The sequence below is a fragment of the Phacochoerus africanus genome, chromosome 3 (genome assembly GCF_016906955.1).
Source record: "Phacochoerus africanus isolate WHEZ1 chromosome 3, ROS_Pafr_v1, whole genome shotgun sequence".
NCBI lineage: Eukaryota > Metazoa > Chordata > Mammalia > Artiodactyla > Suidae > Phacochoerus > Phacochoerus africanus.
In genome coordinates, this window is record NC_062546.1 from 64,939,344 (window position 1) to 64,953,185 (window position 13,842).

Sequence of the window (13,842 nt, forward strand, 5' to 3'; positions counted from 1 at the left end):
GCACTGATTATAATACTAAGTTTGACAACAAAGACAAATCATCTAGGATTGATAAAAGATTTAATTATATATGTTGAGTAGTTGTGTGAAAAATATATCATTAGTTAGGCTACGTATGAACTTTGGCAGTTTTATTTTTAAAAGAAGAAATCAATAGGTGATGGTATCTTTTTAGTTTTGGGTTTATATAGACTTCCATTTGCAGTAGTTTCCAAGTGGAAATGTTTGGTTTTGGGGGAAATGTTTCCCTGTGCCGTCTGGCCACCTTGGTCTAAATTCTTGTATTTTAGCATTGGTTGACATTTGACTCCCATCTCTGCCATTTGCTCATCTCTTTAAGCCTGGGCTCTCTCTGTAATATGGGAAAGGCTCTGGTCTTAGTGTTGTGAGGATTAAGATAATGGATAACAAGTGCTTAGCGCAGATTACAGTTTGCTATTAGGTAAATGCTATACCTTTAACAATTTGGAATTAAGTAATTTACTCACCTAATATTATTTTGTATCATTTCCAGTCAGTTGAAAAGTAAGGAATTGGGAGTTCCCACTGTAGCACAGCAGGTTAAGGATCTGGTGTTGTCTCTCTAATGGTGCAGGTTAGATCCCCAGCCTGGCACAATGGGTTAAGGGTCTGGTGTTGCTACATCTGTGGCATATGTCGCACCTGCAGCTTGGATTCTATCCCAGGCCCAGTAACTTCTGTATGCTGTATGAGGCCAAAATAAATAAAGTAAGGAATCAAGTAACAGGAGAAAATTATGATCTAATACCAAAACAATCATTTATTTACCTCATTGCTTTTTTCTCCCCCTTGTATTATCTTTTACATTATTGGACTCATACGTAAAAATATAAGTCCTGGCTTTTTAAAAATTAATGTGGTAGCATAGTTTCTCATGTCTGTAAAAGCTCCTCATAGATACTGGTTAATGCTTCATAATAGTATTTCATTTTGTTATAAAATTATATGTACAGACTTTTCCCTCTTGTTATATATTTCGATTCTTTTATCATAATGAACATCTCTTTCTATATTTTGGATTATGCTCAATTACCCATTGTTCAGTGATCATTGGTGTTAGTGATAAGAGATTTAATTTCCTTCAGTTTTGTTTTAACATATGGATGTAACATAAATATTGTGTGCCTACTTTAACAACTCTACTGTTTGTTTAATAATCCTTTCATTTCTGTTTCATTTATATCATGAGCATTTTATCATATTGTAAAATAGTCTTTGAAAGGAAGTTTTAAATATTTTATCATATGAATGTTCCGTAATTAAAATTTTTTTTTCTACTGCTAGACATTTAAATTTTACTTTTTCCTATTAAAAATACTTTCATAAATAGAAGTTCCCGTTGTGGCTCAGCAGTAATAAACCTGACTGGTATCCATGAGGATGCAGGTTTGATCACTGGCCTTGCTCAATGGGTTAAGGATCTGGTGTTGCCTTGAGCTGTGTATAGGCCACAGACATGCCTCGGATATGGTATTGCTGTGGCTGTGGCGTAGGCCAGCAGCTACAACTCCAGTTGGACCCCTAGCCTGGGAACTTCCATATGCTGCAGATGCAGCCCTAAAAAGCAACAACAAAAAAAATGCTTTCATGAGCAATCTTATGCATAAACCTGTCTTTATCTCTGATTATTTTTTAAGGATATATTTCTAAAAGTAGAAAAACAGGGAGAAAGTATTGATATTTTAAATATTTTTGATACTTATTGCTGAATTACTTTCTGTGGGTATTCACTATATAATTATTGAGCTCCTTTTTTGTGTCAGGCAATACTCTAGGCACTAGAGATGGAACAGAATCAAAAATGTATGGTTGCACTGTATGAAAGTATGGCTTCTCTGCAGTAGCACCAACATTCAGTGTAACTGATTTATCTTTGTTGTTTGGGTAGATGAGAAATGATATCTTCTTTTAGTTTACTGTTCATAGCTTTTTAGTTGGGAATTTAATCAAAAAATTTTATTTTCTTTATAGATTATGCCAAGGACTTGAATGGATGATGTCACGACTTAAGATTAGATGATCTCTACTGACCTCTTCTCATAGACTTTGTATAAATGAAGTGCTGGACTTTACCTGAAAGCTGCAAAAATTAATGGTTTAGATATATTTATAATAAACTGATTTAAACATTTAAAATTTTTCTATAAAAAGAAAAATTAAGACCACTTATTTGAAAACAAAGATGAAGTCTCACCTTCCAATCTGCTTTTTCATTAGTTCCTTCCAAAGCAAGGTCTTAAAGCTGTGATTGACGTTTTTCTCATAATGAATCCTCTCAGGACATTGTGTAGCCTGTGGTAAGTACAGAGGGAGAGGAAAGACATTTTTAACTTTAAGAACTTTATTATCAGTATAACCCTCCCTAGTTGAATGTTTTTCTCGTTCCATTAAGTCAAAATACAAATCAGCACAGATACTCAGTTTCCAGTATCTTAAAATGTAACGTTACTTATGAAAGGTATTTTGCATAAGGTTGTGTATGTATTGTGTATATACCTCAAGTTCACGTTAATGGCTTTGATCTATGTTCTTTAAAAAAGCAAATAACACAGAAATTAATAATACCCTTAGTTATAACCACAGTGAGGTGAGTACTATACTAGCATTGGTGGTAAGTGCCATTTCGTACTTCCCCTATGTTCTCTGTATCATACTAACCAATCCCAAAAATCATTGAGCTGCTCTTTAAAAAAAGAAAGAAAAAGCTTGACATTATGTACCTAACTTTTGGTTGACCAAATCACATACATGGAAACATATATGTAATCCAGCTGAGTGGGATATCTGTCATATTCCTGACCTATTATTACTAGTGGGCAGAATTGCACATTGAAGCAGTTATCAGATTGTTTCTTTATTAGATCTATGCCCCCTAAATTACTGAGTAAATTGTTAATCCATTAATCAGTCAATCATTAATTGTGACTAAAGTTATCAAGTGATTTTTTTTCATTATTAATTGGAAGCCGTTGTGTGAAATATGTCAACCCAGAGAAGTATCACTCTGTAAATACTATCAAATAACTTAGCCAGAGTCGTCTTGAATATTAAATTATATGTCAAGCATTTAAAGTAAATTGAGATGAAGAGTAAAGTATATTTTCTAAGCAACAAAAATACTTTCTTAATTTGAAAATTACTTATTTCTTATCTTAGGAGTTAGAATAGTTTGGGGGTTTTTTTGTGTAAGTTTTCTTTTATTATCTCATATCACATGAATGCATTGTTTGACAATTACAAGAAAACATCTTTTCTAATGCTTTTAAGAATTTGGTTTAAATTGATCCACATGATGTATTATTTTTACTAAGAAATAACTTCGCCTTGAAGCCTTTTATGTTTGCTAGTGTTTTTTGTTTGTTTCTTTGAGCATCTGAAAGTCTAAAGTATTTCTGTTGTAAGTGTAAACAAAATTAACCTAAATGTGTTAAGCCGTATTCTTGAGTACTCTGTTGGTGTATCTTTCATGCCCTGAAAATCTAATGGCTAATGCAAAACTGGCATGTTTTAAACTATTCAGGGGAGGGGGGGAGAGCTACTTTTAATACCAGCCTTTTAGATTTCAAAGATTTTGATGAGAAATAATAGTACACAGTATCAGCATTGACAAAACATTGAAAGTTCCTTTCTAGAAAATATAAAATACTCATTAAGTCCAAGTCAGGCATGGGAAATCAGTGTTTAAAATTGAATGTTTTGTGTTTTATATTTATATTATAATGTTCAAAATGCAAGTCTAACATTTTAATATTTGTCTAGTTGCTTTTACAAAAGTTAAATCCTAAATTTCTAAGCTTTCTTTGTTCATATGTCCTTGTACTTTTTCAAATCACTGTAAGGAATTGCTTGTATATTGAAAACCCAGATCTATTTTGTAGATGTTGCGGTGTCATCAGAGACAAATATTCTGTAAAGTAGCTGGGCAGATCCACACCTTTATCCTTTTTATCTTTTGAGTAATCATGGTTTAGTCTCTTAGATTGCTGCCCCATCGGTCCAACAGTGTACCAGCATATTCTCTGTCATCAAGACATTGGCCAAATATTATTCTTAACTGGATGTTCAGAGCATGCATTACATTGTTACAGCTGGTTTAGTGATGACATGTCATCATAAGAATGCATGAGATCTTATACCACATTTATAAAACATGCTTTTTTTGTTATATTTTCTCCTCTCAGTCAAGCATTAGAAATGATGGTAACTTTATACTTGTGCATAAAACCAAAATTACGTCAAAAAAATTTTAATTCATGTATGAAAATGCATCATACATCAGAATCATTTGAACAGTATTACTTCCAAATAAAATGGAAAGCCTAATGAATAGTCATATTGGTGATTTTATGTACTTTAAGTGGAGTTAAGCAAAGGGCAATGCTTTTTGTTTTTTAATATACACCTTTTGGGTGTAAACAAGCATCTTCTTTAGGGTCATTATGCTCAGCTTTGAAAAGAACAAATCTTCATACTTCTGTACATGTGACTGGATTTAAATATCCTGTGTTTGATACTAATTTTGAAAGTCATGCGACTTCTGATATCTTGGTAAAAGTAACCATATTGCTTATACGCATTTAAATATGTTTAATTTTGTCATAGAGTATTTAGAAAGCATATCTTACACATTCTAATGAGGATTCTTGTTTGAAATTTTTGGTCCTATCTTTGGCTCTCATGATGGGCAAAGAATACAATGAAGGCAGGTGGTTTGGGAGGCAGAGGGAAGTGGGTAGGGAATATGACATTTTGCCTTAATTAAAAAGTGCTTCAGCATTGCTTTCTGGCATTAATGCATGTAGTTAAAGTGATTTTAGAAGCATGGCATGGAATAGAGGAAAGGTTTCTGTTTTCTGGTCTCCGAGAAGTGCCTAGTAGGTAGCAACAGTGAGATGACAGAAATGTGCAGGGCACTGAGGAAAGGCAGGAAGTCCCTGAGGTGTTCTTTTCTTTTTCGTCTGAGTGTATAGTATTAAGATGCCTAGAAAAGGGACTCTGCCTGTCCCTTCTTAGGGCCACTTTACATTTCTTGCTGTGACTACAGCAACCACATACAGTACAGACAACCTCAAATTTTGTTTTTATTAGTGTAAATAGAAAAACTGTATACAGCTTTCTAGTTTTCTTTGCAGGTTTTGGGACTGTATCTGTAGTGTGTTCTACTTTGTGTATGGCGGTAGCAGCACATCCCAGATTATCTGTCAACTTTGGGATCATCTTCTCAATTGCCCACTTGTATCCTGGAATCAATCCATCCTTTATGGCTGAATAGAGGCAAGGTTTCTTTGTGTGATTGAACTTTGAAACCTCCCACTATCCAAATGTAATCGGGAACTACTTTCCCATAGCTCAGCCATGCCCTGCTCTCCTGTATCGTCATTCCCCATTTGCCAAGATATGTTATCTTTGTCCTGGAATTACGCTAAACTTTACTTACATCTGTTGTTCCCCAAACTACTAGTTTCTAAGTACATTCTCTGGTTCTTTGCTGTGCTCCACTAGCTTGATTGATTGATTTGCACTTTGCTCACTGGAGAGCAGTGTCAGAGTTGGTGAGTACATCATAATACTGGGTTGCTGTGTGCACAGCACATAAATACCAGAAGTAGGGTCCTTTAAATTATATTGTATTTAACATTTTAATACTTATTTTAGCTTTACATGTTGAAAAGTAGATTCAGAAAGTTAAGAGAACTACCTAGACTCTGCCAGCTCCTTGAGCTAATAATTAGATGTGAAAGGGATCAAGTTATATGTGTATTATCTTCCCATTACCAAAAATGGGTTACACTTTGAAGAATATCGGTACAAATAATTTGAGTTGGAAAAAGACACCAAAGTCATATGTAGTGTTTAACCTCAAGACATCCTCCATCCTTAAGACCATAGAGCGCATTCCATTTTTTTCTCTCATGTTTACTTAATGAACAAAGATAAATGTTAGCTATCTAAAGGAATTAGTAATGAGAAGCCTATCTTACAAAATAAACCTATTGAAATAGACCTTTATAAGACATCAAAATTATCAGTCATTATGTATTGATATTGTAGATAGAAAATATTTTTTAATAAAAAGTTCCACTTTTACAAAAATTAAACTGTATCATGCTCTGTCAAAGAATGTATGCTAATTTTAAGACCAGAATGGTAAAGGAAAGAAAGACAGATTTTTTAAAGTTTTGGATGCTAAAAACTGACTGTTTCTATTAAACCCTAAATTGTGTGTGGAAATATGAAGAAATTGTAACAAGATACAGTTGGGTTAATTATGCAATATTTCTTATCAGTTGCTTAGCCCTTGTGTATTCTAAAAGCTAAAGTTTAAATCTTTATGGTCTTGCCTGCTAGATATTCTGTTCTTTGGTAGAAAATTCCCATAGTCTGTACTCAACAAGTGCCTAAAATTGATTTGTGTTGATTTTTAAGTCCATCTAATAAATTATATGTATTTTCTTTGGTATTATATGTGCTTGGCTTACTGATGATACAGCCTAGAGGGTTTTTAAATCACAGTTTTTGCTTTGTTTTACTAAAAGGCCTTGAAACTGAAAATACACATCATAACCGTGAATAAACTGTAGCTTAAGGAAGCAAAGCAAAACCATGTTTTCTCTTTCCTAATACAAATATTCCATGACCCTTGGTGTTACGTAATGAAGAGATTAGAAAACAAAACTCTATTTTTGTTCTTTAAAAGAGTTTCAAAGTACAGAAAATTATATATTGTGTGTCTTAGTAAAAGTTTGTTGCTTGTGTTAAGTACCCTTAATTCTCCTCATACTCAGTGGTTAATCATTTTGAATCGATCATTTAGATCTTAAGCCATTTCATGTGTGTGTACACCAAAATCCTTCCCCTTTAGATTCTCCTTATAAAAAAATTTGATAGAGCTCTGTTATATTTCTCATACATTCATTCTCCCTCCCTCTTTTTCTTGACTCTTTTTCTTGACTAAACTCTGGGGGCAAAGACTTGACTGTATTTTCCGTGATTCACAGTTATATTTTGTTTATATTTTAAACCATCTTGCATGGAAAGTGAAATGTATATATTCTTTTAATTATTGTAATTGATACTTTTCCTTTCCAAAATTCCTTACATTGGTGATATAAAGAGTTCCTCTAATAATTTCTGTTTTAAACTAGTACTTTAAATTAGAGTAGGCTTTTCTACATTATACCCTTCCATGGTTCCTTAAGAGGAGGTGATACCTGCAGAGCACTTTTAAAGATATTTTATGGGTTAATATTCAAGATAACACATTGAAGAAGAAACTATGTCTAATGAGGACTCTTGGTTGCTAGAGATGAGAAAAATGTATACTGATTTTAATTTGTGCTTAAAGTATACTTTACTAACTTGATATTTAAATATGACAAATTCTTCTTGTAGATATTAATCTTCCTTGCTTATTGTATTTTCCTAGAGAAACCTAGATGAAAATGTATTCCAACTAGTCTCTGTATATTGACATATGTGCTCTATGTATATTGACATGATTAAAGCTGCATTTAACACAACAAATTAGAAACCTTTTGAAAAATTTTAGGTTTGTTGTATTGGAATTTCTAATATGATACAAGGTTTTCACTCAAGTTTTGTATGCAAGAAAAGGCAGAAAATTTTTTTACCTCTATATCACCTTATTAGCTTGTGTTTCTCTGTATCCAAGAAAAATTTTACACTCAAGGAATATTCTAATAGGTGATCATCTTAGAGCACTTGGGTGCATTTGTATTTCATCAGTGCTGATATGTTAGGTACCCAGGGAAATAATGCTTCAGGGCCTTCTTGATAAGACAACTTCATGAATGGCTGGGGATATTTATGTTTGTGCTCAGAATGGGATGGAGTGGCTAATGGTGTAGGGATGTCTCCATTGGCAAAGCAGTGCAATCAGCTGCTTTGCCAGGTGTGTTACTTCATTATACTTGTAACGTCATTCTTGTGTCCATAACTTACTGAAATGTTAAGCTGCAGAAATGTAAGGCATTGGGTTCAGGTAACCAGTGATGGGACCTTGTTTATAATGAAATAAAAGAATAATGTTAAGGTATTTTGGGGGGAAATGACAAATATGATTTTACTGGTGAATTAACGTGTTTAATATGTATATTAACTTTTTTTTCCCCAAAGTTGCATGTTACCCCGGTATGAAGTATTGTCTCTGCTTTATGCTTTGAGTAAAAAGGAAAAAAAGTCGAGTTAAATTGTTACCCTATTATGTACTATTACGTATACCTTTTCTTTTAGAAAAGGTTAATTATAATTGCTGTTCACATATCCATGTTGTCAGTGTTTTCATTCTGGTTTATTCTCTTAATGTGTTCAGACTTGCTGATGGTAACTCTATTAAATACTCAGGACTGGGATCACCCGAACGGTTGAAAAAGTTATAACGGCTGCATCATACAAATGAAAAAACAACTGTCCTAGTCTTCTCTACTAACCTTTCTCTCTTTTTTTTTGCCTTTTCTTGAGCCGCTCCCGCAGCATATGGAGGTTCCCAGGCTAGGAGTCTGATCGGAGCTGTAGCCACGGGCCACTGGCCTATGTCACAGCCACAGCAACGCGGGATCTGAGCTGCATCTGCAACCTACACCACAGCTCACAGCAATGCCGGATCTTTAACCCACAGAGCAAGGGCAGGGATCAAACCTGCAACCTCATGGTTCCTGGTTGGATTCATTAACCACTGTGCCATGATGGGAACTCCTTTAGTAAGCTTTCAATGGAACTTAATTAATAGCATTTTCTCTTACTTTTGGGTATTTGAATTGGTCATGAACCTGATAAATAGTGACCAGTTTGTGTGATTAATTTATCTTAAAATGTGAGGAAAGTCCAGTTTTTTAAAATGAATTTTTTTATCTTGTCTTTTTGCCATTTCTTGAGCCATTCCCACGACATATGGAGATTCCCAGGCTAGGGGTCAAATTGGAGCTGTAGCCACTGGTCTACGCCAGAGCCATAGCAACACGGGATCCAAGCTGCGTCTGCAACCTACACCACAGCTCACGGGCAATGCTGGATGCTTTACCCACTGAGCAAGGCCGGGGATCGAACCCATAACCTCATGGTTCCTAGTTGGATTCGTTAACCCCTGAGCCACGACAGGGACTCCAAAAATGAGTATTTTTAAAGTGCACATTCATGAGAATAGTTGATAGTAAATAGAAGAAAAACAAGGGAAAAAGTTGCGGATGGCAGGGGAGGTCACTGCCACACATATCCTTATTTGAGAATTGGTCTTTCACCCCTCCTAGAATGTAAGTTCCAGAATAACAGTGACCCTGACCAATTTATATTTCTCAACATGAACACAGTGCCTAGTATGTAACAGGTGTTCAATTTATATGTGTTGATGAATTTGAATGAATGAACTATTAATATTTTTGTGGTCCCCCACCTCTGCCATGGATAAATTTTTCTTACCTATGTAATTGTAGCATACTGCCTCATTTAATTCTTTTCTCAATTTTTATTTAATTCTGCCTTATTTCAAAAGGAATCTAAGATAATAAGGTATTTTCTAATTAGTTATTCTAGTAGAAATGAGACTTACTTCCTTAAAATGGCCTAAAAGCATCATGCATTGCAAATTAATATGTACAAAGTTTATTTCTTTTGAGATCTGTATGATTCTGCATCTAGGAATGTCAGGAATGCACCAGGGTTTGTGGTAAGCTTCTGCAGACATTGAAATAGTAAATGGTGCAACAACTCTTTGTGTAAAAGATCTGTGTCATCTTCTGCTTGATCTTTCATGCACTTCCTTAAGTTTTCCTCTGGAATATCCTCTTTTTGGTGGTAAATAACCTTTATCCTATGAAAAGAATGATATTTTCACAACATAAAATAGCCTCTGGCAGTCCTTTTGAATGTGTTCCTTATGACTGGTACCAACCTTTTCAGGATTCCATGAGTTGGCCTGGCAGTTATTCACATCACTACATGCCTTGCATTCTAGTAAGTCATTCTGTATCAAAATGGATAAAATCTTTTTGAAACAGATCAGCAGTGTTTGGATTCTTCTAGTGTTTAAATCCTTAAGTAATATTCTACTGTAGTTCCATTATTTTCCTTTACAAGGATCATTGTAAAGGATGTTCTGCTGAAAAGTTGTTTTCATAGTTAGGAGTATTTTTGGCTAGAGTCCTAGAAGAGAAAATGCTGGATTAAATAGTTTGATGGGATTTGAGAATGCCTGTTATTCCATATTCTATTAATATTGTGTGTGTGTGTGTATATATAATTTTTTTTTTTTTTTTTGCTTTTTAGGGTCTCACCCGAGGCATATGGAGGTTCCCAGGCTAGGGGTGTAATCAGAGCTACAGCTGCTGGCCTACGCCATGGTCACAGCAACGTAGGAACCAAGCTACTTCTGTGACCTACACCACAGCTCGTGGCAACACCAGATCCTTAACCCACTGAGCAAGGCCAGGGATCAAACCGGCAACCTCATGGTTACTAGTCAGATTCATTTCTGCTGAGTCACAATGGGGACTCCTATATATATTAAAAAAAAAAAAAAAAAATTTTTGGGAGTTCCCGTTGTGGCTCAGTGGTTAACGAATCCAACTAGCTCCAGTTAGACCCTTAGCTTGGGAACCTCCATATGCTGTGGGAGTGGCCCTAGAAAAGGCAAAAAGACAAAACCCTTTTCCACTCTAATGAAAGGATAAGCTTGGTATCTTATTTTGCACTTATTTGATTATTGAGACTTTTTCTTATAGGCTTGTTTCCTTTTATTTTTCTTTTGTTCATTATTACTAGAATTTTAGTGTTTTTCTTGTGAATAGAATAGGTTCTTTAAATAGTAAATATATTAGTTCTTGCTCATTAGACTTCTCTAATTCCCCTTTTATTTGTTTATTTTGTCTTTTTAGGGCTGCAGATGCAGCATATGGAAGTTCCCAGGCTAGGAGTTCAATCGGAGCTGCAACTGCCAGCCTATGCTACAGCCAGAGCAATGTGGGACCCCAGCCGTGTTTGTGACCTACACCACAGCTCACAGCAATGCCAGATCCCTAACCTACTGAGCAAGGCCAGGAATCGAACCCACGTCTTCATGGATGCTAGTCACATTCATTTCCACGGAGCCACAATGGGAACTCCTCCCTTTTAATTTTTATAATTATCTTTTTATCATATAAAAGTATTTTTTAGGAATTGGCATATGACTCAGTGGGTTAAGGATCCAGCATTGTCACTGCAATGGCTTGGGTCACTGCTGTGGTGTGTGTTCAATCCCTGGCCCAGGAACTTTAGCATGCCTCTGGGAGTGGCCCAAAAAATTGCTTATTAATGTAAAAATTTACGTAAGAAATGAATGATTTCTTCGAGTGAAAACCAGAAAAGAGACAATAAGCAAAAAGAAAATTAAAATCATTCATTATCTTAATGGATGTATTTTGTTTGCCTGTTTGGATTATCATAATTTAACTAGTCTTCTGTCGATGTATATTAAGTTCCATTAAAAATAATACAGTTGGGGGTTCTCTGATGGCCTAGCGGAATGAGGCTCCTGCATTCTCACTGCTGTGGCTCTGCTTGCTGCTATGTGGTGTAGGTTCTATCCCTGGCCCAGGAACTTCCACATATTGCCTGTGTGGCAAAAAAGAAAAAAAAAAAATACAAAACAAAACAAGAAACCTGAAATAAACTTTGCAACCCTCCTTTAAAAAAATACAATTAGGAGTTCCCCTCGTGGCTCAGCGGAAATGAATCTTACTAGCATCCATAAGGATGCAGATTAAATCCCTGGCCTCGCTATGGTATAGGTGGCAGACACAGCTCAGATCCTGCATTGCTGTGGCTCTGGCGTAGGCCAGTGGCTACAGCTCCAACTTGACCCCTAGCCTGGGAACCTCCAAGTGCTGTGGGTATGGCCCTAAAAAGCAAGTAAGTAAATAAATAAATAAAAATTTCAAATGATCCCATTGGTTTATTTTTGCTCTTATTTCTATTGCTTTGGGAGACTGACCTGAGAAAATATTCATGATGTTGATGTCAGAGCGTGTTTTGCCTATGTTTTCTTCTAGGAGTTTGATGGTGCCCTGTCTTAGATTTAAGTCTTTAAGCCATTTTGAATTTATTTCTGGGCATGGTGTGAGGGTGTGTTCTAGTTTCATTGCTTTGCATGCAGCTGTCCAGGTTTCCCAGCAATGCTTGCTGAATAGACTTTCTTTTTCCCATTTGATGTTCTTGCCTCCCTTGTCAAAGATTATTTGACCATAGGTGTCAAGGGTTTATTTCCGGGTTCTCCATTCTGTTCCATTGGTCTGTCTGTCTGTTTTGATACCAGTACCATGTTGTTTTGATGACTGTGGCTTTGTAATATTTCTTGAAGTCTGGGAGAGTTATGCCTCCTGCTTGGTTTTTGTTTCTCAGGATTGCTTTGGCAATTCTGGGTCTTTTGTGGTTCCATATAAATGTTTGGGTTGTTTGTTCTAGTTCTGTGAAAAATGTCATGGGTAACTTGATAGGGATTGCATTGAATCTGTAAATTGCTTTGGGTAGTATGGCCAAATATTTACAATATTGATTTTCCCAATCCAGGAACATGGAATATCTTTCCATTTCTTTACATCTAAAGTTTTTGCACAGCAAAGGAAAACAAAACGACAACTTACAGAATGGGAGAAAATAATTTCAAATGATGCAACGGACAAGGGCTTAATCTCTAGAATATATAAGCAACTTATACAACTCAACAGCAAAAAAGCCAATCAATCAATGGAAAAATGGGCAAAAGACCTGAATAGACTGTTCTCCAAGGAACATATACAGATGGCCAGCAAACACATGAGAAAATGCTCAACATTGCTGATTATAAGAGAAATACAAATCAAAACTACCATGAGATACCACCTCACATCAGTCAGAATGGCCATCATTAAGAAGTCCACAAATAGCAAGTGCTGGAGGGGGTGTGGAGAAAAGGGAACCCTTCTGCACTGTTGGGGGGAATGTAAACTGGTACAGCCACTATGGAGAACAGTTTGGAGATATCTTAGATATCTATACATAGAACTTCCATATGACCCCGCAATCCCACTCTTGGGCACATATCTGGACAAAACTCTACTTAAAAGAGACACACGCACCGCATGTTCATTGCAGCACTCTTCACAATAGCCAAGACATGGAAACAACCCAAATGTCCATTGACAGATGATTGGACTCGGAAGAAGTGGTATATATACACAATGGAATACTACTCAGCCATAAAAAAGAATGACATGATGCCATTTGCAGCAACATGGATGGAACTAGAGACTCTCATACTGAGTGAAATGAGCCAGAAAGACAAAGACAAATACCATATGATATCACTTATAACTGGAATCTAATATCCAGCACAAATGAACACCTCCATAGAAAAGAAAATCATGGACTTGGAAAATAGATTTGTGGCTGCCAGGATGGGAGAGGGAGGGATCGGGAGCTTGGGCTTATCAGACACAACTTAGAATAGATATACAAGGAGATCCTACTGAGTAGCATTGAGAACTATGTTTAGATACTCATATTGCAACAGAACAAAGGGTAGGGGAAAAAAAGATGTATACATGTAAGGATAACTTGATCCCCTTGCTGTACAGTGGGAAAAAATAATAAAAAGCTTTAAAAAATGCATAAATTGGTTAAAAAAATTTTAAATGAAATAAAAATTTAAAAAATACAATCAATACTTGAATTTGTTTTTTATTCAGTTTACAATTTGAATTGCTGTGTAAATGTGTGTAGATTTTTAGAGGCATTATTGGCATATTGCCCAATTACCTTCCCAAAAGAGTACCCACATCCTGATCAATT

The 13,842-nt window shown here is 35.6% G+C and overlaps 1 protein-coding gene across 2 annotated transcripts in view; it reads left to right on the forward strand.

Annotated features, from left to right (window-relative positions):
* The window catches only part of ARL5A (ADP ribosylation factor like GTPase 5A), a 35,145-nt gene extending 22,505 nt beyond the window's left edge, over window positions 1-12,640 (forward strand). Inside the window, exons 6-7 of one of the 2 annotated variants that reach the window (XR_007133937.1) lie at window positions 1,993-2,318; window positions 12,583-12,640. Coding sequence is in view for 1 of the 2 variants with exons in the window: in XM_047771924.1 (XP_047627880.1) it covers window positions 1,993-2,041 (49 nt within the window). In the remaining variant the exon portion in view is untranslated. Of the gene's footprint in view, window positions 1-1,992; window positions 8,305-12,582 lie in introns of those variants that run through there. The other variant, XM_047771924.1, reaches the window with a different exon arrangement.
* The last annotated feature ends 1,202 nt before the right edge of the window (window positions 12,641-13,842 follow it).